Here is a 24,473-nt window from a genome sequence, read left to right on the forward strand (position 1 = left end):
GGGGCTGATGGCCAATCCTGCTGAGTGACCTGGATAGCTGGAGTTACCAAGACACTGCTCAGTTGTAGCGACACACCACAGAGAGGCAGCGTGGCTGCGGGGGAAGTAGAGGCTGAGCGAGAGATTCTGTGGGTGGTGACATGGACAATGGGGACACAAGCCTGGCAGCAGGAGTTGGTGGTTCGATGGGGTGCCAGAGAGGGCTAGAAGGGGGCCAGAGCCAAGGAGCAACATGGAAGGTGGGCTGAACTCCTTGGATAATTTATTATGGACTTTACACTGCACTCTTTGGGCACTTGTTTTTGTTGGCTACTTTAATAAAAGCACCGAACACATTTACACCATCCCCTTGCTAGTGTGTCTTTGTCATCATCTACTGGCTCATCCCTCGGAAACATTATCGGGTAGCTGGTTGAAGAGGTTCACGGTAGCACCCGGTAGCGTGGGGCTGGCCTACACTGTCACAATGAGTATTAAGCCAATGGGTGAAAAGATGAGCCAAGCTTCTCAGTAAGAAGAGTGTCCAAAATATCTAAAGGTCTCAGGCGAAGGAAAACAAAGGCTTTGAGTGCTCTGGGAGGCTTAGTGTGGACAGCAGATAACTGATGCTGGAAAAGGGTGAAGGGGTTTTCAGCCTTGTATGACCTCAGTAATCGGTCAGGAGACGATGGAAGAAGGGCATTTTTGCTATGAATGTAAAAAGAACAAAGAGAAAATATCACAAAAGAACCAAAGAATGGAACAACTACAGATATATGTGGGTGAGTTTCAGAATAAGTGTTAGCACTGCAGAGCCATGATTGGCCAGATGAAGGGGAATACTTCACTGGATGTCTTTATTTATATTTGCGTCCCAATATGAATACTTAAAAAGTTTTACATGATTAAAATTATACATAAGAAAAATGAACTGAATAAATTTTACTGTTTGGTGGAAGGCAAGATTAAAGCATGCTGAAAAATGCCCTCACATTCAGGGCATCACCTTGTTTACTAGAATGCAAATAAGACTATTTCCAGTAGCATAGTTAATAGTTTGCTTTCTCCATCTCTGAATGAAAGTCACTGTGGAGAAAAGTGAAGGAGATTCATTTAGTGGACATTTACAAAAATTAGAAAATGTTCCCTCTGCACCATAAAACGTTATCAACTTTATGTTTTGTGCCTACTGCTTTGAAAAGCCTGCAGATATGTCTCCACAAGAACTTGAGGCATCCAAATCAACATAAGTCTAACTTAATTGCTGCCTGTAAGAGTTAAATTCGAGATATGGACGGATGCTATTTTAAAATTTTTTAACTGCACGTAATTTGCACCTATAAACTTCATAGTACACTGATGACCTCTTTTTAAATTGGTTTGGTGTTTTCTCTCCATTTCTGTTTAGTGTTTCACTCACATTATATGTTTTGCAAGTTTCTTTTTTAATTTTCATAAAAAATAATCATATCAGTAAATAATTCAGTACAATAATAATTCACAACAGTTTTATATATCACAATTAAAATTATATTTATATGTCTACTTTTATTTGAATTAGGGACATTTTTACCAAAGGAGTTTATTTTATCCTAAATAACTAAACATTATTCAGTGCATTTGTCACCATATGTTATTTTGAACTCACATGACTTTTTGACTGACCTTAAATACTATTACTGATCTTTTTTGGCATCATTTAAATATTGAGATTAGTCCTTGTCTGTTACCACTACAACCTCTGCCCTTTTCCTGATTACACCTATTTTTGGCACCTTCTACAAAACTTTATCAACTTGAAGGCCTCAGTTTTTGTTGATATGCCAAGCACAATCACATTATTCAGGAAAGTTACTGGTGCAAAATTTATATTAATGTCCAGAGCATTAGAGAGTCCATTTGGGTGCCAGACCATTGCTTCTAATCAATTTTTCAAAAGAACCCCAGACTCCATAAGTGCTATAGACCCTAAGAACCCAAATAATGAACGTTGTTCCTCAGTCCAAGCTGGAGCTGCCAAGGCATGAACAGAGGACAAGGAACAATGGAAATTTAAGAGGTTCCCCACATTTTTTCGGACCAGCATCCCTTTGTCATCTTATGCATCCAAAGGGTTCAATCCAGTTTAGCCAAACTACCTCTGAAAACAAAATATCTGTGGAAGACATAGGATCCACTCTCTGGTAAGATAAAGTAGGGAACAGGCTTTATTTATTCAACATAGGGAGACAGGCACCCAATGCTTGGACACAGCTTTACACATGTGTGACAATAAGTAACAAATTACATACAGTAGATTTTCAGAATTCATAATCAAATGCAAGTATAGTGTTTATTGACTATCAAGCATCAAAGTTGATTTAACATTTATAAATTACATCAAAGTGACCTGCGATTGAGTGCTTACAGCAATGTGATCGAAAAGCCAAGTGATAACCACCATAATGGTAAAGAATGAAACAAAGAACCAGAAAGAATAAGAAAAAACATGCTGAAGTACACAGCCAAGCAAGAAGTAATCCTGGATATAGAAAAACTGAGCAGCAGGCAAATATGATAGCTCCCAGGCATGTAAGACAAAGATCAGGATATGCAACTTGCGACCATATGAAAGCACTGCTTTGGTATCCTTAGATCAGTGGTTCCCAACCTTTTTTTGGCCATGTTCCGCACTGTAACATATACCTTATTCTTCTCATTACCTATTCAAAAAGTGAACTCCTACTCACATAGAGGAATCCCATAATGTCATTAATTTGGTCTAAACAATCTTCAGAAGAACATGGAAAGAAAATAGGGAAAGGACAGATGCAGTACTGACAAAGAAATTACTAAGAAATTGTTAAAAAAAAAATAATAATATGAGGTAATATGAAAATACAGTGATCCCTCCTCGATCGCAGGGGTTGCGTTCTAGAAACCCCCACGAAAGGTGAAAATCCGCGAAGTAAAAACCATATGTTTATATGGTTATTTTTATATATTTTAAGCCCTAACAAACTCTTAAAAAAAAATAAAAAATATGAGGTAATATGAAAATACAGTGATCCCTCCTGGATCGCGAGGGTTGCGTTCCAGAAACCCCCACGAAAGGTGAAAATCCGCAAAGTAAAAACCATATCTTTATATGGTTATTTTTAAGCCCTTACAAACTCTCCCACACTCTTATAAACATTTCCCCCACAGTTATACTGCATAAACCCATTGTATTCTCTTAGATATTAGGTAAGATTCATTGAATATAAACACACTGTTTATATACAGTAAAACCTAAATATTATTTTAAAGATATCGAGCGTCTCCGATATCACATATGTTACAGCCATTACAATAGACAGGCCACCAGCAATAAATACGTACAATGCAAGAAAAATTGTATACAGTAAATGTGTGTACAGTGACACTAAATGTACGTACATGTACTAAGTACTGCACATAGAAAATTAATTATGGTTACTCACCAACAATGACATAACGATTTGTCCGATAACGAGTTTAATTTTACTGCACAACAAAGAAGACCATTACAGCTCTTCTAAAGGAGCCTCTTTAGGCGACTGTGTAGCACCACTGTTGTTCTTCTTCCGGCAGTCTTCAATCCAAATCCCTAAAGCAGATTCTATTCGGACTACCACCTTATTACGTCCACTTACAACTCGTTTTGCACCCTAGTTAAAGGACACTGAGGCCGTAGATCTTATTTTTTTTTTTTTCCTTTTTAAATAAAAAGAATAGTGAACTCATTGATGCCATAATGGCGTCCTACAGTGGTGTAGCTGTTCCCTTTCTTCAACATCTCCAAAACTTTTACCTTTTCTGCAATCGTTAGCATCTTCCATTGGCACTTGGGCACGGCCCCTGAAGTAGTAGCAGGAGCAGATCGTTTTGGAGTCATAACGAAGGGCTTGACTACGCACAAAGATAAACACAAAAGAGCACAAAAGTTTGCTCTTTACATAGCGAAACACGTTAATGGTAAATGAGCTAGATGAGACTTCCTGGTTAAGGCAGCGGAATCGAATTCGGCACTCCGCCACTGAGCCAATCAGCACACAGGAACTTAACTGCGTGCTCTGATTGAGTAGCTTCTCAGCCATCCGCCAATAGTGTCCCTTGTATGAAATCAACTGGGCAAACCAACTGAGGAAGCCTCATATTCATAAATATAAAATAACTTTAATGACTTGGCTTTTTCCGTAATATTTTGATCATTTTATATTTTTTTTATATTGCAACATTTTATAATCATTGTTACAATTCATATTATTTTAATGGTAAAAACAATCTCTAAGTAGAAAAACCCAAGCCGGTTCTAAAATCATAAATTAAAGGGTTCTTCGTCATCCCTTCTATGTTTATATAAATATATAAATGTTTCTGTAAAAAATAAAAATTTGTTTATTTTTTTCTATCAATTTTAACATTGAATTTCTGTTTTTTTCATTTTATAAATTGTTTAATGTACCTAAATTCTCGAATTGCCCCCCAGTGAGGCATGTGCCCCATGTTGGGAATCACCGCCTTAGATCGATGTTTCTTTTAAGGCCACCACATAGTGATGTTACATTAGTGATATATTTTAATGGAGAAAACAAGGACAGTGTTGCCAAAATATAAAAGTTCAACTTGCATTATATGAACCAACAGATGTAATAAAATACAATACATTATGATGTCTATAAGAACCGAAAGAAGTAACTATAGGAAACATAAGAAGTGTCCACAGCTCCTTATCCTTTGAATATTTTACTAGTTACTAAAATTATTCACACGTTTTGTCTTGTTGACACGTTTAGTAAACTTTATAATGAAATGACACTAACAGTGGATAACAGTGCACAGTAAATTCGAGGAAGTTAATCGTTTAGATTAGCTGTGCTTTATCGTTGTAATTGCTTGATTTTTCCAGCTCGAGGTATATTGCAGCTATTACACCTTGTCACCTTTCTGAGTGGTTTGATTCTACACGATACTGGGTTAATCTTGGAATTCACTGTTTATCATGTACAACAGAGATCTTATTGGGGAACATGGCACTTAACTAAATGAAACAATTATTTAAAGGCTAAAAGGTGTTGTACAAGAGATCTGTTTCTTTGGTGTGTATTCTGAAATTTTTAAAGTGCCACCAGCCAGTACCTATCAGCTGGAACTTTGATTGTGCACAGAAAGCATCACAATATAACGATCTATGGAGGGCACTGGCTCTTTGGCATTCTTTTAAAAAGACAAACATACACTTCTTCACAAACCTCTCATGGAACTCGAAGTAACTTCACAAATCAACATATGCATTCATGTTTTAAAAAAAAAGAGAAACAAAAGTGTTCTTCTAGTTTATTTTGTATGTAATATACATTTTTTAATTTATTTCTATTAGATTTTTTCAGTTTTCATTGAATCCAATAAAATACTTTTGCAACTTAGAAAATAGCGACACTAACGTGATTAGTAAATTTTTCTTAGTGCATAACACATCGCAGGAGTGTTAAATGCTGTCACTATAAATTCATGATTTTTCTAAACTCCACACTGACAAATTTTCTAATAGAGCTTCATAGGTCCCATATTTTCACAAGTACAGAACACAGTAAATGTCAAAGTACATGGTTTCCTGAGTTTCCCACCATTTCTATATTGTAAGGCTTCAACTCCTCAAACCTATTAATAGTTGCACTCTAGAACTGATAAAAGCAGTTACGTTATTGAGTAGTGAATTGAAAATCACCTCCTTCAATGACTGTGGCACCTTCTCTGACAATTGGTGGCCCCTCTCCAACACTTGTTAGTGCTCTCAGATAGAAACGATAAATACTCTTAGGATCCATTTCTGTAAGAGTATAGTTCATGAGATTGCCATCTTCAATCAAGTGGTCCTCCAAAAGTCCATTTGTAGAGTCATTAACTATAACAGAAAAAGTTAACAGAAAACAGGAAAAGGAAACAGTTTGAAGTGAGTAAATCTTTTTATAAAGCTTATGTTTGGAGTTCCTTATTTCAGCTCCCATAGAAGATTGTAAAATATGCCTAATCTAGATTACATTCTTTTAGTTTAAAATACAATAATAGAGATACACATATATTAAAAAAATGTAAATTAGTACAAACTTGTAAATCTACTGCATTCAGGTGAAATTTCAGAATGGCAAATGGTTTGTAAACAATGATCACCACCAGTGTTATTTAAGCTCTGTAAATAATCTTCCCAAACTAGCATGGCATTTGCAAGAAACAGCCATACTATAAATATGTACGGCCCTAACTAATTCAGTTGTCTATCGACACCTAATGTAATACATTACTGTTCTGTAAATTGTTTTGGAATTGGGTGTACGAATAACTTAAGATACACTGATATTTGTGATGGTATAAACATAACTAAAATGACTCTCTCCTTACTAATTCCTTTAACACCAGCTACTGATTGTATTGTCATTTTTTTCTTAACTAAGATGAATGACTAGAACAAACCATGAACTGGAGTTAGTCTTCTCTGAATTTACTCAAGATGTGGTTTCTAATGAATGAGTGCATCCAGACTAAATGCTAATAAGTAACCTGCTTTACCTATGAATGTAATCTATGCATTCATATACCATAAGGAGAGTTTATTAATTTATTTATATTAGCAGCAATGAATAAATCATTAAAAATAAACTTGACATAAATCAACAAGTATATGAAACAAATATAGCAACTCAATGTATCAAAATTCCACCCTCCATTTTTTGAACATGCACTTTTGATTACAAGGTAATGGAGAACACAATTCTATCCTAGGAGCATTGGAGGCCAAGCTGGAACCAAACTTTTATGGAAACCTTGATCCACCCTCAACAATCACACTGGACCAGTTCAGAATCACCAATTATCTGAACTGACACATTTTGGGGTGTGTTAGAACATCCAACAGATGGTGGGAGAACATGCATGCTCCACAGACTGTGAGTGAACAGGGTTGGAAACCTTGGTGCTGTAAGGAAGTAGTAATAACTCTTGTGCCATATATCAGAAAATATATTGAGAGATTTTTATCCCATGCCTCTGGATAGGATAATGCGGGTTTGAGAATGAATTAATTAAATAAGTAATATAATTTCTATGTTATTCACAATTGTTTTTTCACGGCATAAATGGCTTTGAAATATCAGTATGAAACATTATCTGTTTAACACTTTATAACTGTACGAATAGATTATTGTCACTTACAAATAAATTAAAATAAATTGCCACGAAATACGGTATTGGGGCTGCATGTACTCACACTGCTGGTATTGTAGACGATACCCCAACAAGATGCCATTGGGCTTGGCAGGCGGTTGCCAGTGCAAGTTGATCACACTCTCTGAAGGGCTTTCAATGTGCAGAGAAGCTGGAGGTCCGGGCACTGATGGGTCACAAAATGTACAATAGAGAAAATATTTCATGAAAAATGTGTAGGGATGTGAGTTTTTGTGTAGGGAACAGAGTTTGGCACAGAAGAAGAAAAAAAAACAGTAAAATTTTTGAATAGACATTTTTTTCAAACATACACTGACATGAATTTAAACTTTTCCACAATTTCATTAACCTTCCAATGACTTAAAAATTGTACTCCCATATGGAGGTGTGGGCAACTGAAGCTTATGCCAACACTATCAAGAGACACAAATCAGGAACCATTTTTCTAAATGTGGAGTACTCTGAGAGAATTCACTTGGACATGTAGAGACAGAATGAGCCTGAACTGGGATTTGAACTCAATATTCTGCATCTGCGAGGCAATAGCTCTAACTATCCTGCCACCATACTGTTCATTGCTTTTTAAACACATGTCATACAATGTTACTAAGAACTAAGAATATTCTTAAGAGATGTACCAACGTTATGCATAGAGAGCCTGCCTGAAGGATTAACTAAAAACAGACTGGATGGTGTCACGCACGAGCGATTAGGAGGCCGCGGACTGATTCGAGAACACTTGGGAAAACATTCGCCGCCAGGGAATGGCGGGGTACTAACTTTCTCCCTCTGCTTCCTTATAGAAAAAGAGACCTTCCAGCACCATAGGCCTGGTTTGACCGCAGTGCGTACTTCCGCCCTTCCTCCGCCATCTTGCCCTGGCGTCATTCTTCCCATCCTCCCTAGCGGTCCTTCCCAGCTGTCCTCCACTTCCGGCTCCACCCCTATAAAATGGCCGCGACGCCAGGAGACGGCGTCGCGTTATGAACTGTTTAGTTTATGCTTTGACCTGTTTTCTTTTCTGTGCAAAAGTTCTGTACAATATACGGGGCCGGAAACCCCAACCCTTATTGCTGTCTCCTCGGTCCTTTTACAAGTGGCGTAGCCGGCAGGATACAGAGATCCCGAGATGACGGAGGGACAGGACCTCAACACGGTGCTACAAGCCATGAATGACCAGCTCCAGGCGCTGCAGCTCGCGCAAGCCGCCACCACCCGGGAGCTGGAGGCCACGAAGGCCAGGTTAGTAGAAGCCCAGCGCGAGACCAGACTCGCCCAGGCAGCCGCCTCATCCTTTAGTCCCGATGGGCCCGGAGGGCGTCGGCGCTACCTGGGCATGTTTGAGAGGGCGGCCACCGGAGCGAGTGGCAGCGGTCAGTGGGCGTCCATCCTGGCGCCATATCTGAAGGACCAGCGCTGCGGCCTATTATGACCTCCCTGAGGAGGAGGCGCTAATTACGACCTCCTCAAGCCCGAAATACTGGCCCGCTACGGCATTAGCCGGGCCAGCAGGCGGCGAATGGCGGAACTGGGTCTTTGACCTGAAAAGCCTGCTTCGCGCCCAGGCGTTGAGTTCTGGGGCAAGATGGGCGCTGGCTACGGCCAGAGGGACCCGGCAGGCGGAAAGTGGTGAGCGGGTGGCCTGTGAAGGCCTGGTCAATGCCATGCCCAGTTCCCTCGCCCAGCAGGTCCGGGGACACGCCTACCAAAACATGTCGGGCCTCCTCGACGTCCTGGAGCGTCAGTTGGCGGTCCTCCGACTTGGGGGGTCAGAAAAGCCTGCTCGCGGGAACCGGCAGGGACGGGCGGCCACCCCCGAGCCCTCTCGACGCGCTGCAGAAGCCAGCCAGAGCCAGAGAGAAGCGGGACCGCGCTGTTTCAAGTGTGGCGAGACGGCCACCTACTACCAACCTGCCCCACAACATCGCCCGGAGCCTATGGACTGTACCTGGACATCGCCGGAGAGGTATTGTATCCCGCCGCATCCCTTGGCGAGTCCGAACACGGGAGTGGTGTTGCTAAATGGGCACGCCGTGGTAGCTTTGTTTGATTCCGGCAGCAACATTACCATTGTCGCTCGCCGCTTTGTCTTACCGCAACAGTGGTTAAACCAGCGTTTGTTGGTCACTTGTGTGCATGGGGGGACTAGGTCCTATCGTTCCGCTCACTGCTATGTCACCTGGAAGGGGGAACCAACCCAAATGACGGTCGCTGTGTTACCTGAACCCCCTTCCCAGTGATTTTGGGACAAGACTGGTCTAAAAGAATCAGCGGTAAGCCATTACGCGCCCGGGGCCTTGTTGGATCTAGTGATGAGGGAAAAGGCAACCCTCCAGCGGCCTCCACGCCGTGCACAAGGGCAGGCCCTAGCGGCGCTGGTGTTTCGGGGACTTTCCTGGCCACGGACCTTGACCCGGAAGACTCCGCCGGGGAAGGGACTAGCCAGGGAACTCTTCCCAGGCCCAGGCCACAAGACCCTCTCGGCGGCCTGGACCATCAATTTCGGTCCACGCCGGCCTCCTTTAAGAGGGAACAGTGGAATGATGATTCCCTGCGCTTTGCCCGGAATGCGGTTGTTCTGCCTAACAGCTCACCAGCGGGCGGTTCCACACCGCGAACCCTTCTTTGTCCTCGAAAATGATCTGTTGTACCGGTGGCTACCCATGAGGGCGAGGTGCGGAAGTTGTTGCTAATTCAGCGTACCTTCCGGCGGAGATATGCGAGTTGGCCCATGCTCACCTCCTAGGCCCACCTCGGGGCGAAAAACGCTGGAAGAGAATTAAACTCCGGTTTTACTGGCCTGGGATTAATGAGGAGGTCCGGCGTTCTGTCAATCCTGTCAGTGCCAGACCCGCCAGATTCCCAGGAGGGACCGTGCTCCTCTAGTCCCTATACCCCTAGTCGATGTACCCTTTGAAAGAATAGGGGTCGATCTGGTAGGACCCCTGGAGCCCTCAACCCGTGGCCACAAATATATTCTAGTCATGGTGGACTATGCCACCCGGTACCCAGAGGCGGTTCCCCTGCGCTCCGCTAATACTAAAAGCATCGCACGGGAACTGGTTAATTTGTTTTCACGCGTGGGCATACCCAAGGAGGTCCTCACGGACCAGAGTGCGCCCTTTACATCGGATCGTTCAGGAGGTAGCCAAATTACTGCAGATAAAGCACCTGAAAGCGTCTGTCTATCACCCGCAAACTGGCGGGCTGGTGGAGCGCTTTAACCAGGCGCTTAAGCAGATGCTTCGCAAGGTAGTCAGCAGCGGGCGGCAGGAACTGGGACCAGCTCCTCCCGCTGTGCTTTTGCTTACGGGAGGTACCCCAGGCCTCTACTGGCTTCTCCCCTTTGAATTGTTATATGGCGACAACCCGGGGAATCCTCGACATCCTAAAAGAAGGCTGGGAGGCGAGGCCCTTCCTTCCTCTAACATTTTGGAGTACATAGCGCAACTGCGCGACCGACTCACAAAGATCAGGCCCCTCCTAAAAGAGCACGTGACTCGTGCGCAGCAGCGCAGGCCGGTGTTACAACCGCAACTCCGTCCTCAGGGAGTTCCGCCCGGGGACGAGTTATGGTGCTCGTCCCGACCTCCCACTTTCGAAGCTGCTCGCTCACTGGCAAGGGCCTTACGAGGTTAAGGAGAGGAAGGGCTCGTCGACTATTTGGTGAAACAGCCCAATGCGTCGACCGGCGAGAGGATCTATCACGTCAACCTGCTAAAGCCCTGGAGAGATAGAGAGGAGCTTCCCAGCTCCCATAGGTCACTCTCCCTCTTCACGAGCACAACTGCCCTTAACCTCGAGAAGAGCTGACCCCAAGCAGCGGCAGGAGTTAGCCCAGACCCTCCGTGCCATCCCGAGGTGGTGGCGAGTCACCCGGCGGACCTCGCTGATTGCCCACGATATAGTCACGGACCCGGTGTAATCGTCCGGGAGAGGCCCTACAGACTCCGGAGGCAAAGCGCAGAGGTCGAACTGGAGGTGAAAGCGTATGTTGGACATGGACATAATTGAAGAGAGCCATAGTCCCTGGTCCAGCCCTATTGTCCTCGTCTCCAAGCCAGGCGGCTCCTGGAGGTTCTGTAACGACTTTAGGCGTCTGAATCAGATCTCCAAGTTCGATGCCTACCCCATGCCCGCATTGGCGACCTCCTTGGCGGCTGGAGTGCGGCTCGATATTTGACTACCCTTGACATGACAAAGGGTATTGGCAAATTCCTTTAGCGGCATCCGCAAAGGAAAAAGCGGCCTTTAGCACCCCTAGCGGGCACTGGCAGTACAAGGTCCTCCCATTTGGGCTGCACGGGCCCCGCGACCTTCCAGCGTCTGGTAGACAGAGTGCTGAAGCCCCATCAGTCCTATAGTGCGCCTACCTGGATGACGTAGTCATCTATTCCGGCACCTGGGAGGAGCATCTATTGCAGGTCGCCGCTGTCCTCCGAACACTGGCTAAAGCCGGCCTCCGCATAAACCCCGAAGTGTTTTTGGATTAAAGGAGGCCAAATATTTAGGCTACCTCGTGGGACAAGGACAGGTGCGGCCACAGAGCTCCAAAGTTAAAGACATCTTAGAATGGCCCGTCCGAATACCAAGAAACAGGTGCAGGCTTTCTTGGGGCTTGCGAGTTACTACCGCCGGTTTGTTCCCGCTTCTCGAAAGAGCAGCACCCTTGACTAACCTGACAAAAGGCTCCCTCGGCGTGGTGTGGACCGACAAAGCGAACAGCGTTCAGTGACCTAAAGAAGGCCCTAACGTCGGCACCTGTGTTACGGACGCCCGATTTTGGGCTCCCGTTTATACTCCAGACCGACGCTTCGGACACAGGCCTGGGCGCCGTGCTGAGCCAAAGCGTCGATGGTGTCGAGCACCCTGTGATGTACCTTAGCGGAAACTGATGGACGGAGACCGGTATGCGGCGGTGGAGAGGGAGGCCTTGGCCATTAAGTGGGCAGTGACCCACCTCCGTTACTACCTGCTGGGTCGCGAATTCGCTCTGGTGACTGACCACGCTGCACTTCAGTGGATGTCCCTGCACAAAGAGTGAATCCAGCGAGTCACTAGGTGGTTTCTGGACTTGCAGCCGTATAAGTTCACTGTCACTTATCGGGGGGCACCCTTCAAGCCAATGCCGATGCTCTCTCGTATTCACGACCTCTCGGTTAGGTCCGCCCGACCTGGCGGTCCTGGGCTAAGGGGGATCGTGTCACGCGGCGATTAGGAGGCAGCGGACTGATTCGAGAACACCTGGGAAAACATTCGCGCCAGGGAATGGCGGGGTACTAACTTTCTCCCTCTGCTTCCTTATAGAAAAAGAGACCTTCCAGCACCATAGGCCTGGTTTGACCGCAGTGCGGTACTTCCGCCCTTCCTCCGCCATCTTGCCCTGACGTCATTCTTCCCATCCTCCCTAGCGGTCCTTCCCAGCTGTCCTCCACTTCGGCTCCACCCTATAAAATGGCCGCGACGCCAGGAGACGGCGTCGCGTTATGAACTGTTTAGTTTATGCTTTGACCTGTTTTCTTTTCTGTGCAAAAGTTCTGTACAATATACGGGGCCGGAAACCCCAACCCTTATTGCTGTCTCCTCGGTCCTTTTACAATGGTTTTGTGCCAACGGGGATATCAGCACACAAATCTTATACTGCAGAACCTCCAATCGGCATTCAAGAAACACAACAGCTACTAAACTTCAGGGGGGTAATTGACTGGGGAACTTGTGACTTAACACATTTCAAAATTAGAAATTAGCAGTAAATAATGAAAATGACAGAGACAAAAATGACCTAAATTTTCAGGCCTATAGTCTTCTACGCTGAGGCTCTATGAGTCAAGAAGTCTTGGTTTTGATATTGATTTTCGTCACTATCCATTAAAAACAGATTTGCAAGTAATAGCATACTTAAAGCAATAAAGGAGACACAAAGGCTGACAACGTAACAAGTCCTTGTGGTGTCTGAGTGATGTGATAGCCCTTACTTACCTCCCTCTGCGGACTTGAATTCTTTTGCTTCACTAACTGGACCTCCTCCTTTATTATTGAACACACGCATATCCAACTCATAATCTGTGAATGGATCCAGTCCTGAGACTATGGCATGGTTTTTGTTTCCTTGCACATCCACCACTATTTGCTTTCGGTGAGGTTCTCCTGGCAAGTGATGTTTTCGTTGACAACGTATCTGCCGGGTGGAACATATACGAGATTAAAAAGTGGACTATAAGTCTTGATATAAGATGAGGAATGATCCACTCATACAATGAAACTGGAGTTTTTCCTTTGAAATGCATTTATTTCTGCTGTATTTTTTAGAGTTTTTTTTTTCTCTTTTACATAGGTCATGGTGGCCACACAACCTTTTCCTTTAAATCGATTCTAATTTTTTATTTCATAATATTAAAGAATCTCTCTATCAGTGTTTGAGAAATATGAAAAGAGGCTTTTAATCCATTACAGTCTTGCCCCAAAAGCTGATGTAGGGTTATATACGTTTTTATGAAGGAGTAGAAATTGTTGTGTCCCACAGTTTGAGAAGTAACAGACAGGAATTATACCTTGTAGCCCAGCAAGTGGCCTCTGATACTTTCAGGTGGGACAGGCATCCATGTGACCTTCACTTCAGAGCCATTTAATAAAATTATACCAATATTTTCTGGGGCCTTTTCAGGATCTGGAAGAAATGACAATCTTCCATTAATACCACTGCAACATTTAGCTAGAGGAAAAAAAAATACACAAGACAGCCAGAAAATGATCGTTAGATGTCACTCACCATCCTCGCCAGAATAGCCAATATACGTTCTGGGTTCTGGCCCTTCTCCCATCTCGTTCACAGATTGAACTCGTATTTCATAGGCTGTGAACACGCTTGTATTTGTGACTGTGTAGTGTGACTCTCCTGTGTAAATGTGGTGCCAGTCATGGTCCATATCTTTACGCTGACGCCAGCTGACCTTGTAGCGGAAATCAGGGGCGTTCCACTCAAGGTTTTTAATAGGCTAATGATAAGAAAACAGATGAATAAGGGAAAGAAACATGGAAACAAGTCATCCAGAAAACAGACATCAGCTTCTTCTGTTTAAGCTTTCAGTTGTCAATAGCCATAAATTCTTCCATCAGCCATTTGATCTTTGAAACGCTGTTTTGTAGCTCACCTTCCATTGAATGACCATGTTGTAAGGTTCTTTCCCTTCACCCTTAACTCCGTTAGGGTTCCTGTCTGGAGCTGTAATTATACATTAGAATCAGTATGGCAGTTTTAGCAAAATGGATGACTTGTGCTGCCACCTCCGTTTTAATAGAAAAGTCTACATAAGACTTTTTTATTACACAGCAGAGACATCTTCAGCTACACTGTAACTTCAGCTGACACAGATGAGATACACATCCGTTTATTCTTCCACTGATATCACAATCCTTATAAGAGTAGCAGATATTATCTTTTGATAAGCAGATATTTTCTATTAAGTGTCACTGTGCGTTTTTGTCAAAAAGGAAAATAAAAAGGTACCTGCTTTGTCAGTTTTGTAGGGATCTGTTAAAGAGCTGGGGATGCTGGAGCCTACTTCGTTCACAGCAATCACACGGAAATAGTACTCCACAAATCCTGCGAGGTCTAATTTGGCAACTGTCGTCTTACCATCTACCTTCTTCAACTCATGGTATACTGAAGGAGCAAATGGATCCTGAAATTCAATTAGGTATTCTGAAAGAGAATTTAAAAGCATTACAAGATATATAAGTAGAACCTAACGTGGCATGGCTTTATGCATTGACATTTTGACATTCACCATCCAGATTTGTTTATTTAATGAATGAATGCACTGCATTGGGATGATATAGGAAGACAATATAATTTAGAATACAAACTAATAAGAAAAGGAATCTGCTCAAAAGTACAGAATGCCTGTTAATGAATTTTAAGTTTACACATTATACTACAGGACAAACATCATCTCAAACATTTAACATGATCAGTGCAACACAACATAAGCATTCTCATAATCTAACCCTTGCCCTGGGTTACACAGGCTGAATCTGAAATAATTTTAGAATTTCCAACAGTTCTAATGTCAAACTCAGTTCTTCTACCATTTTACCACATTGTTGGCATCTAAATAACACTGTCTTAGTAATACAGTAAATAAAAAGTGAATGGATCACAAAGAATATACTGTAGACAAGAGATTATCAAATAGATTTGACACAAGCCCAAATTCACAAACAGGGAATCCTTTTTGAGCCAGGCTCTGCAGTAACTCATCCCTCAAACACAGTATAACAGACACACTCATTTACATAATGCACAGGTTAAGTTAGCACGAAGCTGTCGGATTTACAAGGAATCATCAAGCATACAGTGTGTTGCACTGAGCATGACCTGGTATTATTATCACTCACGATCACTTAGACTCATATTTATTTGTCGCAAAGATCTGCAGTGCTTTTACCCAGTCACATAATGCTTACTGACTAGCCAGTGTTGTGGATTTGCAAAAATTTCCAAGGATTATTTTGATTACTACAAAACCAGGAGATGTTTAACTCTTTCAGGGCGAATTTCGACTTTTGTCAAAAGGAGGGGTTGACGGAGGTAATCAACTGTAAACAGCGACAAAACCCTCTGTCATGGTTTAGCTGGACTCTCTTTGCTAGAAGGAAAGTTAGCTTCATTGGTTTGACCAAAATTCCCTGCACTCATGTGAGTAGCGAGAAGGAAACAAATGGCACTGACATCTGGCGAGAGATCAAGGTGAATGAGTAAAGCAAAATACTCTATTTTGCATGTTATTGCTGAATTGGACTCTAACTTGTTGGATTCCAATTTTGATACAAACGATTGAAAATGAATGTGAGGTACCAGCATCAGCTGATCAGTCCCTAGTTGATCGTAGAGCTGAACAGGTTCATGTAGGTCACGCGCCTACAATAAAGTTTTCCTGGGAGGACCCCCACTTATAATGACAAGAGGTACAAACCAGAATGTGATGCACTGCGACCCCAACCGCTTTGGCCATCCCCTCTGCATTTCTGGTGAACCGGCGGCCACAGCGTACAACAACACACATTTTATGTTGATTTCTGTGTGAAACCATTGCTTTGTGTGATTTTTAGAAAACTGTGTTTTTTGGAAAAAAATATTCAGCCCTCAAAGAGTTAAGAAGTAAAATGCTGTGGTCAGTGTTCTGCTTCAGCCAGGGTTTATTCCCTAGCTCAGGTGTATTTTGTGTTTTATTATTATTTTTGAATGATTGTTTTCCATGTCTTGATGTAATTTCTCAAAGATTTGCATTTCCTTTGTTATCTGTATACTATTTCTTTAAATGTTCCGCCATTCCTTGTGTTTTGTGATTAGAACCCCAGGATGTGGGGCCACTCTGCCATCACCGCGGCTGGGTCCTCCCTTTACTTTTATATTGAGGTCCCAGCAGTGGATAAATTAAGTGCTTTGTGGAAGTTTTTGTAAGCACTACTTTCTTTAAATATTTTTAGTTTTCTTGACATTTTTGCTTTTGTTTTTAGGATTATGGTTTTCGGATTACACACTAGGACTTGTTCACCTTGGATTGCCTTTTTAGACAAATTCCATTTGTTCTTATTTTGCCTTGGCTACTTTTTGCACTTTTTAATCTTTATTTAAATAGATTTTTGATTATTAAAATTATTTGTGGGACTTGTCTCATTGAGCCAGAGGTTTTATTGTTCCTTTTTCTCGTAAGGCATTTTTTTGCATTTTGAACTTTTAAAATCAGCTTCCCAATTTCAGGTCAATGCAGGCCAAAACTATCTGCCTTTGGTGAGGCTACTTCTGGGCATGTCAGTTAAGGTCCTGGCCTGCTCTGAGGGACTTCTGGAGGCCTCACACCACTTTCGCCATGTTTGTGACTCCATTACACAACAGTCAGGACAAGCAAAGGTCAGAATACTAAGAAAGTCAAACATATCCGAAAATGTAATCAGAAACCGAAAATGCAAAACAAAACTGAAAGTCAAATACAGAAATAGATCATAACCAGAACACAAATCCTACTGTAATGGTTCAAAAGTAACTACAGCTAAGAAGATCAAATATGCAAACCGTATCACACTTCCATATACTGTATTGCCAATAAGTTTGCTTTGTGGCATTGTGCTGAGATGATTGTGTATATATTTCAGACATTTATTCTACAATTGTGTATGTAACTTCAGGCTGAAAAAAACAAGTCAAGTTCTATTGAACAGCAAATCAATGATGATCGTGTTGTTACAAATTGAACAGTTAATCAACAACATTACAATGAACTGCTGATCTGTGATAAAGCATTGGGAAAAAAAGCCAATAGCATTTTGCACCATGGTAACACATACGTATACACTGCTGCATAATAACAGCTTGCCTGTGCACACCGTGTTGTCAGTCTAAGAGTTTTTGATCACAAACCAAAACTTGCCAGACTTCATTCTCCCTGTGACTTTTTTTGTTCCCAAAATTAAAATTGAGACTGAAGGAAAGATGATTTACTACCGTAGAAGAAATCAAAAAGAAAAAGAAGACTCTAGATATGGTAACAAAAGATGAATAAAGAAAACGTTTCCAGGAATGGAGGAAGGGCTAGGACAAGTGCATCTCAAGGTTGTTATTTTTGACATTGACTAATATGGAACTGGTGTAAGATGTATAAAAATGTTTATCTTTAACAATTCCGGAAATGTTTGGGTCCTCTGTCATATACTGCATCATCACCTCCTGTGGCATCATCAGCATGATGACCATGGTGAATGAACCAAATTTAAAGCAAATACATCAATCAAAGAAACAACTTTCTAATTTCACTTTAAAACATTAAAAAAAAATTAGGAATACAATCTTCACTTGTAAAAAACACTAAAAATGACTAAATATTAGAGCCAAGAAGTACCTTTCAAAATTCACATTAAAGTTAGCTATCAGCAAAAAATACGGTAGCTAGCAAAAATGTCTCATTTACTGAAGTGCTTCTTTATAAAACACTATTTCTGAAATGCCAACCTGCAATGAAACAGTCACTAACATAAAAGAGTGCAATGCAAGGTGCCACTATCTTCAGAAGCATGAAAAATTTATTATGAACTGAAGAGTCCCAATCTGTGGTGGGCTGGCGCCCTGCCTGGGTTTTTTTTTTACTGTCTTACGCCCTGTGTTGGCTGGGATTAGCTCCAGCAGACCCCCATGACCCTGTAGTTAGGATATAGCTGATTGGATGATGGATGGATCGATGGAAGAGTCCCAATAACTGCTCAAAATGCCCACTAGATCTGGAAACTCTGAACACCACCTAGTCACACAAAAGGGACAATGAAGAATCTTAATAAATTGAAGATTTATTTTAACAAAGGTCTGTTGAACAAAAATAAACTCAGAGGAGCGCAATGTCACCCAAGGTAATGCCTTCAAAATAGACAATCCCAATAGCAAACATACAAAGAATGGTCATAAAATGGAGCACACAGGGCAAAAATCCAGTAATCACAAAAAGCATGGAAATAACAAGAGAGTTCAAGAGAACTCACCACACTATGAGAGCAGGTGTGTCAGTTGACAAGTCTGTCCATGTCTTGGCAAAGAATATTCATAGTCAGGTGACAGATAAGCAACAAAGATGTGGTGCAACTGTGGTTTGTGCCTTATGATTAGATGGAATAGAATGCAAGGAAGAACAGCAGATGAACGCATGCAGGAGTTAGAGGATACTTTAACTCCTTGCTCTAAGTGCCACTTTTAAGTCATTTGTGCCCCTAGCTTTGGAAAAGGAGCTTCTAAGCTCTCACTTTATAGACAAACATACAGCATTTATTTATTTAATTATTTTGTTATAATCATAAGGGGCAAACACTGAAATCGAAGATTTAAATGAGCAATGACTTATTTAATGTTGTTATGAATTGTACCTGACGGCATACATATGTGTATTTATAATAATTCACTTAATTTTAATATGACTGAAAATAATGTTTTAGACAATGACTTGGCGCTTGAGAAACATTCACCAGTCCACAGGCCACTGATTATTTTGGGTGTAGAGAGACCTTAGGAAAACAGTGATTTAATACATCAGGACATTATTTATTTATTACTCAATATCACTGAGTTAGATTTGATAATTGCCCTTTCCCAAGTAATTATCAGAGGTCAAGTTCAAATTAATTTTCAAGAATACCTAGTACGTAGAAATTGTTACCTGCATATTGCTCACTGACTAATGACAGTTGTCCAATAATGACCAATAAATACAACTCCAATAAATTAAATGCAACATCAGATGACATATACAAAAAACATTCAGACAGTTGTCAGTTTTAGTGGAAGATGAGTAGCCTTATGACCTTTGGATAAAAACTATTGTACAGAAATAAAGTATCACAATATTATAAACCATTAATAAAAATTCCTCTATTCTGATTATCTTCTCGGTATCTGTGTTTGGCACTTGGTGCCACTGCTCTACTGCCAAGCAGTTCTCCTGGGTATGGAAAAGACATCTCAGATAAAGGAGTATTAGAATCATTGGATAGAAAAATTCTCTCGTCAAATTGAACAACCAGCACTGACTCCACTATAGGAAACTCAAGACTGGGGAGGCAGCCAGTTGTCCAAGATCTCCAGTACTATGACTTTGTTTTGAATTTCTCTTTTACAATTTTAATTTCCTCCACTGTCAACTGGCCATAGTTCATCAACTAATTAATGGACAGATATTGTTCATTTCCATTTATGTTTAATGAGCTTCTACCTTGTTCTTTGTGTATTTTAATAGATCTGCATTTATATGTGGACCAGTTCTGTATTTAGTAAATGGTATAATCTGTACTTGTATTTTAACAGAGAATTGTTCACAGCATTCTGCACTTGTACTCAGTGAAGAATGCTATACCAAAATAAGTGGTATTGTATTGTATTCCTGCAACTGGTGATTCAAGTGCTAATGCTACTGAATTGTTTGTTAAAATAAAGAGATGAAAAAAGTAACTGCACAGGATGACTGAGGTCTTTAATAAAGTTGTTTGCCTTTTGGATGCAGCTCGTGTCATACAGTATATGTGTGATATTTGTTCGTGTGTAATTGTTTATCTAAAACCATACAATACTGGAATTTCTTTAAATTACTCAGCATATCATGCCACCTAGTCTCAATGGTAATTCTTGATGGATAGTTTCTGTGTAATATGGTGTCCTGTAACAAATCCCACTGTCCACTGCAAGTGTTCAACACTCCCTGTCCACTTCCAGCTTTTGAAATGCCATGGATCTTACCTTTTATTGGACTATTGTTGTCTTTACTAGGGCTCCAACTAAGTGTTACACTCCGAGCTTGTTCATCTGACAACTCAAGCTTGGTAGGAGGTTCTGGGCGATCTACTCAAGTAAAATGAGAAAAAGAAAACATACATCATAACATATATCATATCAAATATCATTTATTCATTGTCCAATACAGGGTCACAGGAGCATGGAACCAATCTTAGCTGCCTAATATGAAGGGCAGGAAGTCATTCTGAACAGGGTGCCAGACGATCAAGAGGCCCACTCAGTCAGGCTCCATTTATTCAGAGATAATTTAGGGCTACCATTTAACTTAGCATCTTTGTTATGTGCAGAAAAAAAAAACGGAGACAAGAGGGGAAGGTGCACACTCCATAAAGCCAGGGACCAGTCCAAGATTTGAATCCAGGATTCTAGAGCAGTGTGGCAAAAATATTAACTGTGCCACCATGCTTCATTTGACTCAATTGATAAAACTTTACTTGATAATTTGTCATTTTGTGCATAAAACAAGACATTTTATAAAGTGTACAAATATATAGTAGAATTCAAAATATCAAGAAAATATTAAGTACAGTATAAGATGACTTATAAACCATATTCAATAATGAAAGACTACAAAGAGCCTACAGATGTCCAAACATAGAAATAATTATAGGCTTCTCATTGCAATCATCTGCACAAAATTATTAATCAGATGAACTAACCCATAACAACGAGACTGCCTTTTGCTTCATCATAATCCAGGCCTGTGACTGCCATGCAGGTGTATATCCCTTGATCTTTCGTTTCAACATTGTTCACTATAAGTAAATTATCATCAATTTCATACCTAGAAAAAAACAGTAAATTACAGGGTCAGAAAACAATTAGGCAGTGGAAGGTGGTCACCATCTTATCAACAAATACTTCATCATATGCTATTAAAGATTATGCAATAGATTGCACACTTCTGACATGCTAGTTAGACAAAATCTCTGGTTTGAAAGTTAAAAGTAAGTTTTGCAAAGAATTTTAAACAAACATATTTTTGCAGCTTGGGAACCATGTTCTGTGCCTACACTGTTCTTGATGAGTGAGCACTTTGGAAAATTATTCTTTCCAAACCTTCACAGAAGCCACATATGCACAGACACACAACCATTCTCTTATACAGTAAAATTATAACTTGACTAAACAATATGTGTTTAAGCCACACTCACTTGTCATCAAATGGTGACTCCATAATCTTCTGGCCATTCCATTTCCAGATGATCTGTTGTGAATCAAATTCTGGATCAAACTTTGCTATACAGTTGAACTGGACTGTTCCTCCTACCTTCACCTTCAGATCCTGCGGTCGCTCAATAATAATGGTTTTGCCTGATAAGAATAAAAAGAAGACTCTGGATAATCAGGTCATCTTTGCTAAATTCTGTACATAACACCAATTTCAATTGAAAGAGCTCCACATTTTTATATGCCTGCATTCCAATCTTTCCACACACTGCATTTCATTATTCAGTAAATGGAAGGTGACGTATTGGTATAAAAAATTATAAAAATAGTTGATGTGTATCTAAGATATTTCAGGGTGCTGGCTGAAGGTACTGCTAATATTTAGTAAAGTTCTGGCATAACTTTATTACCTAAGATGAGTGCATATACAGGTGCTGGTCATAAAATTAGAATATCATGATAAAGTTGATTTATTTCAGTAACTCCATTCAAAAAGTGAAACTTGTATATTAAATTAATTCATTACACACAGCCTGATGTTTTTCAAATGTTTATTTCTTTTAATTTTGATGATTATAACTGACAACTAATGAAAGTCTCAAATTCAGTATCTCGGAAAATTAGAATATTGTGAAAAGGTTCAATATTGAAGACACCTGGTGCCACACTCTAATCAGCTAATTAACTCCAAACACCTGCAAAAGCCTTTAAATGGTCTCTCAGTCTAGTTCTGTAGGCTACACAAGCATGGGGAAGACTGCTGACTTGACAGTTGTCCAAAAGACGACCATTGACACCTTGTACAAGGAGGGCAAGACACAAAAGACATGAGTTTCAGCTGTCGCATTCCTTGTGTCAAGCCACTCTTGAACAAGAGACAGCGTCAGAAGTGTCTCGCCTGGACTAAAGACAAAAAGGACTAGACTACTGCTGAGTGGTCCAAAGTTATGTTCTCTGATGAAAGTACATTTTGCATTTCCTTTGGAAATCAAGGTCCCAAAGTCTGGAGGAAGAGAGGATAGGCACAGAATCCACGTTGCTTGAGGTCCAGTGTAAAGTTTCCACAGTTAGTGATGGTTTCGGGTCATCTGCTGGTGTTGGTCCATTGTGTTTTCTGAGGTCCAAGGTCAACGCAACGCTTCCTGCTGCTGACAAACTTTATGGGGATGCAGATTTCATTTTCCAACAGGACCTGGCACCTGCACACAGTGCCAAAGCTACCAGTACCTGGTTTAAGGACCATGGTATCCCTGTTCTTGATTGGCCAGAAAACTTGCCTGACCTTAACCCCATAGAAAATCTATGGGGTATTGTGAAGAGGAAGATGCAATACGCCAGACCCAACAATTCATAAGAGCTGAAGGCCACTATCAGAGCAACATGGGCTCTCATAACACCTGAGCAGTGCCACAGACTGATCGACTCCATGCCACGCCACATTGCTGCAGTAATCCAGGGCAAAGGAGCCCCAACTAAATATTGAGTGCTGTACATGCTCATACTTTTCATGTTCATACCTTTCAGTTGGCCAACATTTCTAAAAATCCTTTTTTTGCATTGGTCTTAATTGATATTCTAATTTTCCGAGATACTGAATTTGGGACTTTCATTAGTTGTCAGTTATAATTATCAAAATTAAAAGAAATAAACATTTGAAATACATCAGTCTGTGTGTAATGAATGAATCTAATATACAAGCTTCACTTTTTGAATGGAATTACTGAAATAAATCAACTGTGTCATACTATTCTAATTTTATGACCAGCACCTGTATGTCAAGTCAAGTGAAGTTGGGGAGCATGCACTGGTACAGTGCGTTGCTGCACCCACTACATGACAAAACAACTTGGCATCCCGGGTGGCAACCCCCCAGGCAGACACATGGTCCAGTCTTAGCCTTCGGAAATGATCCTCTATTTGCGGCAGCCAGGTGTTACGTGGGCGACCCCTTGGCCTGGTCCAGCCACTCAGGGCCCCAACAGTGAGGATCTTATGAGGTGGATCACTCTCGGGGAAACGCGCCAATTGGCCATAGTGCCGTAACTGATGCTCCCTCAAAATACAGGTAATGTGCCTCATTCAGGACTACTTGAGCAACCTCTCATTCGACACAAAGTCAAACCAACAGTACCCAAGGATTTTCCTGAGAGACATAGTACCAAAGGAGTCCAGTCTTCACCTCAGGTCACTGGATAGCATCCATGTCTCGCATCCATATAGCAAGACAGGAAGCACCAGGACTCCAAAGACTTGGACCTTCATCCTTTTGCATAGATATCGGGAATGCCACACACCCCTTTTCAGTGACCTCATGCTCTCCCAATCCGTCTACTGACTTCATAGAAAGAGTCACCAGAGACATCAATGTCACTACCAAGGTAAGTAAACCTCTCGACAAGGTTGACATTCCCTCTGCAAACAGACATACTACTGATATCTGTGCCTAAGTGGTCATTAAAGCCCTTGATCTTGTTTTTTATCCAGGACACTCGCAAGCCCAGACACTCAGACTCCTTGCTCAGTCTCTCGAGCACCCCGACCAGAGCCTCCATTGACTCCGCAAAGATCACAGCATCGTCAGCAAAGACAAGATCTATGAATCTTTCTTCACCAACAGATGCCCCACAACCTTGCCCAACACCCAGACTATACAAGCATTGAACAGAGTAGAAGCAAGAACACACCCCTAACGAACCCCAGAATCAACTAGCAAAAACACAGAGGCAGGCATACATGGAATATACTGTATATACTGTATATATATAGCATATATGGA

The 24,473-nt window shown here is 41.5% G+C and overlaps 1 protein-coding gene across 4 annotated transcripts in view; it reads right to left on the bottom strand.

Annotated features, from left to right (window-relative positions):
- The window catches only part of l1cama (L1 cell adhesion molecule, paralog a), a 194,280-nt gene that overhangs the window by 21,722 nt on the left and 148,085 nt on the right, over positions 1-24,473 (bottom strand). For all 4 annotated transcript variants that reach the window (XM_039775651.1, XM_039775650.1, XM_039775647.1 and 1 more), the window contains 10 exons: positions 21,682-21,841; positions 21,187-21,311; positions 20,471-20,572; positions 14,708-14,902; positions 14,352-14,422; positions 13,970-14,195; positions 13,752-13,867; positions 13,180-13,378; positions 7,244-7,366; positions 5,708-5,884 (listed from right to left, as the gene is read on the bottom strand). In XM_039775651.1, the coding sequence (XP_039631585.1) occupies positions 5,708-5,884; positions 7,244-7,366; positions 13,180-13,378; positions 13,752-13,867; positions 13,970-14,195; positions 14,352-14,422; positions 14,708-14,902; positions 20,471-20,572; positions 21,187-21,311; positions 21,682-21,841 (1,494 nt within the window). The remainder of the gene's footprint in view (positions 1-5,707; positions 5,885-7,243; positions 7,367-13,179; positions 13,379-13,751; positions 13,868-13,969; positions 14,196-14,351; positions 14,423-14,707; positions 14,903-20,470; positions 20,573-21,186; positions 21,312-21,681; positions 21,842-24,473) is intronic.

This window comes from Polypterus senegalus, chromosome 13 (genome assembly GCF_016835505.1).
Source record: "Polypterus senegalus isolate Bchr_013 chromosome 13, ASM1683550v1, whole genome shotgun sequence".
Classification (NCBI taxonomy): Eukaryota; Metazoa; Chordata; class Cladistia; order Polypteriformes; family Polypteridae; genus Polypterus; species Polypterus senegalus.